At 40.7% G+C, this 3547-nt stretch overlaps 2 protein-coding genes across 2 annotated transcripts in view; one reads left to right on the top strand and one right to left on the bottom strand.

Moving 5' to 3' along the window:
* CBG08223 overlaps positions 1 to 301 on the top strand; it is a gene marked incomplete at both ends in the record, with an annotated part of 2321 nt that extends 2020 nt beyond the window's left edge. Inside the window, one exon of the mRNA XM_045235971.1 lies at positions 299 to 301. Within this exon, the coding sequence (XP_045093715.1) occupies positions 299 to 301 (3 nt within the window). The remainder of the gene's footprint in view (positions 1 to 298) is intronic.
* Positions 302 to 1033: 732 nt separating this feature from the next.
* CBG25316 lies at positions 1034 to 1468 on the bottom strand (the record flags this gene model as incomplete). Its single annotated transcript, XM_045235965.1, has 2 exons — positions 1034 to 1249; positions 1382 to 1468. 2 exons carry the CDS (start codon positions 1466 to 1468, stop codon positions 1034 to 1036), a joined length of 303 nt encoding a protein of 100 aa, XP_045098761.1.
* Between the last annotated feature and the right edge of the window lie 2079 nt (positions 1469 to 3547).

Here is a 3547-nt window from a genome sequence, read left to right as displayed (position 1 = left end):
AAAAAGTGGCTAACTAGTAAAATGTTGCTGATATCCTGATAAACATTTTACTAGTTAACCACTTTTTGATACCTTTCAAAAGAAGTGAGATATATAGGCTCAAAGTGGACGTTCCGGGTGTCGTTCTATTAGAGGTTTTACGGTACATTCCAGACGCAGACATTATAAACGGAATAAATATTTTAGTCTTCTTGGCGCTCTATTCCAGGAACCAAGTTAGAAAAGTAATGGCAATTTTTGATTCATCATCAAAAGAAAGGCCGAAAATGCCGAAGGGCTATTTCTCAGTTTTCTTCAGTAGCCGATGAAACAGAGACATATAAATTTTGCTCGCTTTATGCACGGCTTGGGCACACACAGACGAGGGGGTCGCCCATCAAAATGACATTAGTTGGGATACGGAGGAATAGCTGTAGGAATTATGTAAATCAAGGGAGAGAGAAATTGGAAGGGTGAAGTATATCATACTTGCAAAATCTCGGGCCGGCCCGGGGTACTTACAGACGTTGATTTTTTTGAATTTTTTTTCGAAAATTTTGAAATTTTTTCAAAAATTTAAACAAAAACGACCAATTTTTGACTACTTTCTACTTTGTAATTTTGGTTAATAATGTACCCTTTTTTCTTTTTAATTAAAAAAAAATTACCCAAATTTACATTGGAAATTTTTCAACTGTGGTAGGCGGGCCAGCCCCGGGCCGAGAAAATTCGCCTACCGGCCCGGCCTTTTGCAACTATGAAGTATATAGACTGGTTTCAAAAACGCTTTAGTACCATCTTTCACGGCCCGCTGGCAGGCGAGACGTTGATTAGCCTCGCTTAGATATTAATTGGTCTAGGAGCATGTGGATGGTGGTGGTGACCCTTTTGTTGGTTTTATGGGCGTACTGAATGAATAGAAAAACGATTTTATGACTCAAAACTGCCTCCCCCCACAATAGAGCATTGTTTCTTCTTCTTTTTCTCTATTTCTTCAACATTTTCTTTTTCGTCTAACCCGATGACTCTTGCAGGGCCAGTCTCAAAAACATGGCTATTCGGGTACAAGATAGATATTGTGGTGAGATGGCTCTCGAGTGCCATTGGAGCAAAGATGAGTCCCAGAAAGCGAAGAAGGGGAAGAAGTGGAAGAGAAGGTCCACTTCATCATCAAAAGAGAACCCGCAGTTTGGTTCGGGGGTGGGTGGTGAGCACAGAGAGCACCCGACGGACAACAACACGAAAAAGTTTGCTTCTCCTCTCGGGTAATCTCGTTTTTGCATCGCTAGCCGATTTGGGACCACACAAAAACGGATGATGTTTTCTGGGAATTGGGGAATTCAAATTTTTGGTTGTAAAACTAGAAAATTTTGGTTGTGAAACTAGACACAACAGAAGAAGCTTTCCAGTAGTTTTTCGGCAAATCAGATGGTCCGAAGAAAAAGATGAACGAATTGATGTGGATGCCTATCTTGCCTAATCCAAACATGACACCGGAAAGAGAAAAGAAACAGACAAACACAGGCGGAACGCGCAAGAAAAAAGAGGGACTACCGAAAACGAGGGGGTATGCTTAAGAATGAATGATCGTGTGTGCACTCTCTAGTGTTCTGCGTCGGTGTGCGTCTGTCACTGTGCGTTGTGTGTATGTCGGCAATTCATCAAAAGGACGGTACACTTGATGTCTTGCATTCTCTAACCCTCTATTCCACACATGGTGCATTCTTTTCAGACTGACTGGAACGCATGGAACAGCTATTACAATTCGGCAAGATGCAAAGCTTTGTACGCTGGTGATAACCTTATTGGTTCAGTTTTGTAACTATTATCAGAGATGTCCTGAATGACTTTTTGGGCGAAGGGGATCCGGAACCGGTAGTTAAAGGTGGGGGGACATGAAAAAATAATGTTCTCGAAATTCTGTTCAAAGATGCCCCTCGAGGAGTTGAACTTGTGAGGGCGATGATTGAGGGTGCGGCGCCGCTACCGACTGAGCCACGCGGGCAAAGAGAAAGCGCACGCCCGTTTGCATACATAAAGGCGAGGACGACAGCTGTACGCAGAGTGACATTTAGCGTTGTACACCGTGACGGTAGAATGCATACTCTAGCTACAAAAAAACTACGAAAAATCTCCTGTCCCCCCACCTTTAAATAATTTTCTCGTAATCCGGAAATGAAAATTTACGGAATCCGGAATATCCGGAATACTCGAAAAAATGACTAAAAGGAGCGGAAAGGGAATATTTATAGTAGTGAGATTAACAGCAGATTATCTTTTCTTTGATCATTACTAGGCTTTACGACCCATAAAATTTCCAACAGAGATGCGGTAAACTTGTGAGGTTATGATAGAGCACCTTTAATCCGTATTTGCACTGGTGTGACAGTAGTCAAACAGCTGGTTGTGTCATTCGATGAATGAAGAAACACCATTCAAATCTCAGATATCTCGACTACCTAACCTTATACACTCGGCTATAAATAATTAATGAAAAAAACGAGCCAGCATAAGAAATTGGAAGGGATGGTGGGGGCTATAGAATTCTATTGTATTATTTACAAGACGATACGGGTCAATTCGAAAAATGGTGGTGGGGATGAGCGAGGGGACAAAAGACACCAAACACATGCAACACCCTTTATTCCTCTGCCTGCGTCCAATACTATTTTGCACCACTAATTTCGGCGTTTGTTTGAAGTTGAAAAAAAAACGAAGTCATTAAGCCGTGGGAAACTTTAAATGCAAAAAAGAGAAGAGCAAGGAGATATAAATTATGTCACATAATCTTTTCCAATCAACCGTAACAAACAGTTCCCATCTGCTGCTCCCGCTCACCAGCTGCCGAATCTCAGTAGTTAATTTTCGCAGATATAGTCTCACGCCGTCACGCAATTAGATACCATCTTCGTCGCATACCAAATGTTACCTTACCGACTCATCCATTCGAAAGAAGCCAAAACGATCAGATATGAACCCCGGTGATTGATACGAATGGAGAGTATCTTTGTCGGCGAATCGTTTGAAAAATTCGCTTTTATGGAGTCCAAAGATCTTAAATTGTTTAACGATATTTTTAACAGTTTGAATTTTTCTAGTAAGAGTATTTAAACGGAAAGAAAAACCGAATAGAAGGAGATGAACACTAATTTTGCATTTTTGATCAAAATAGTATGTGAAAACTAAACGCCAGAACTACAATTGTTGGCTCGTAAATGTGGCAGCAGGTATACAAACATTCAGATCGCACAGAAACGAAAAGTAGTGGAAGAAGCAGTTGAAGATAAAAAAAGTTAAAAGCAGAAAAGGGAATCTGGAGAAAAAAAATCGGCGACGGAATTTATTTTTCGCTGTGGCGGGGCTACTGTACCTAAGCTCCGCCTATTTTTCGAAAAAAACACATTTTTTCCGAGATTTTTCGAGAAATTTTCCGAGGAATGCGTTTTTCGAGATTTCTCAAAAAATGTGCAATATAGTCATGAATTTCAAACTGTCGTTCCTTGTATTTTTCCCGCTTGTTTGGTCATTTTGAAGTGATGGCCTATTTTTTTTCAAGTTGGGATTTTCT

The sequence above is a fragment of the Caenorhabditis briggsae genome (assembly GCF_000004555.2).
Source record: "Caenorhabditis briggsae complete genome, chrI, whole genome shotgun sequence".
Lineage (NCBI taxonomy): Eukaryota > Metazoa > Nematoda > Chromadorea > Rhabditida > Rhabditidae > Caenorhabditis > Caenorhabditis briggsae.
Note: the sequence above shows the minus strand (reverse complement) of the source record. Positions and strands in the feature narration are given on the sequence as shown.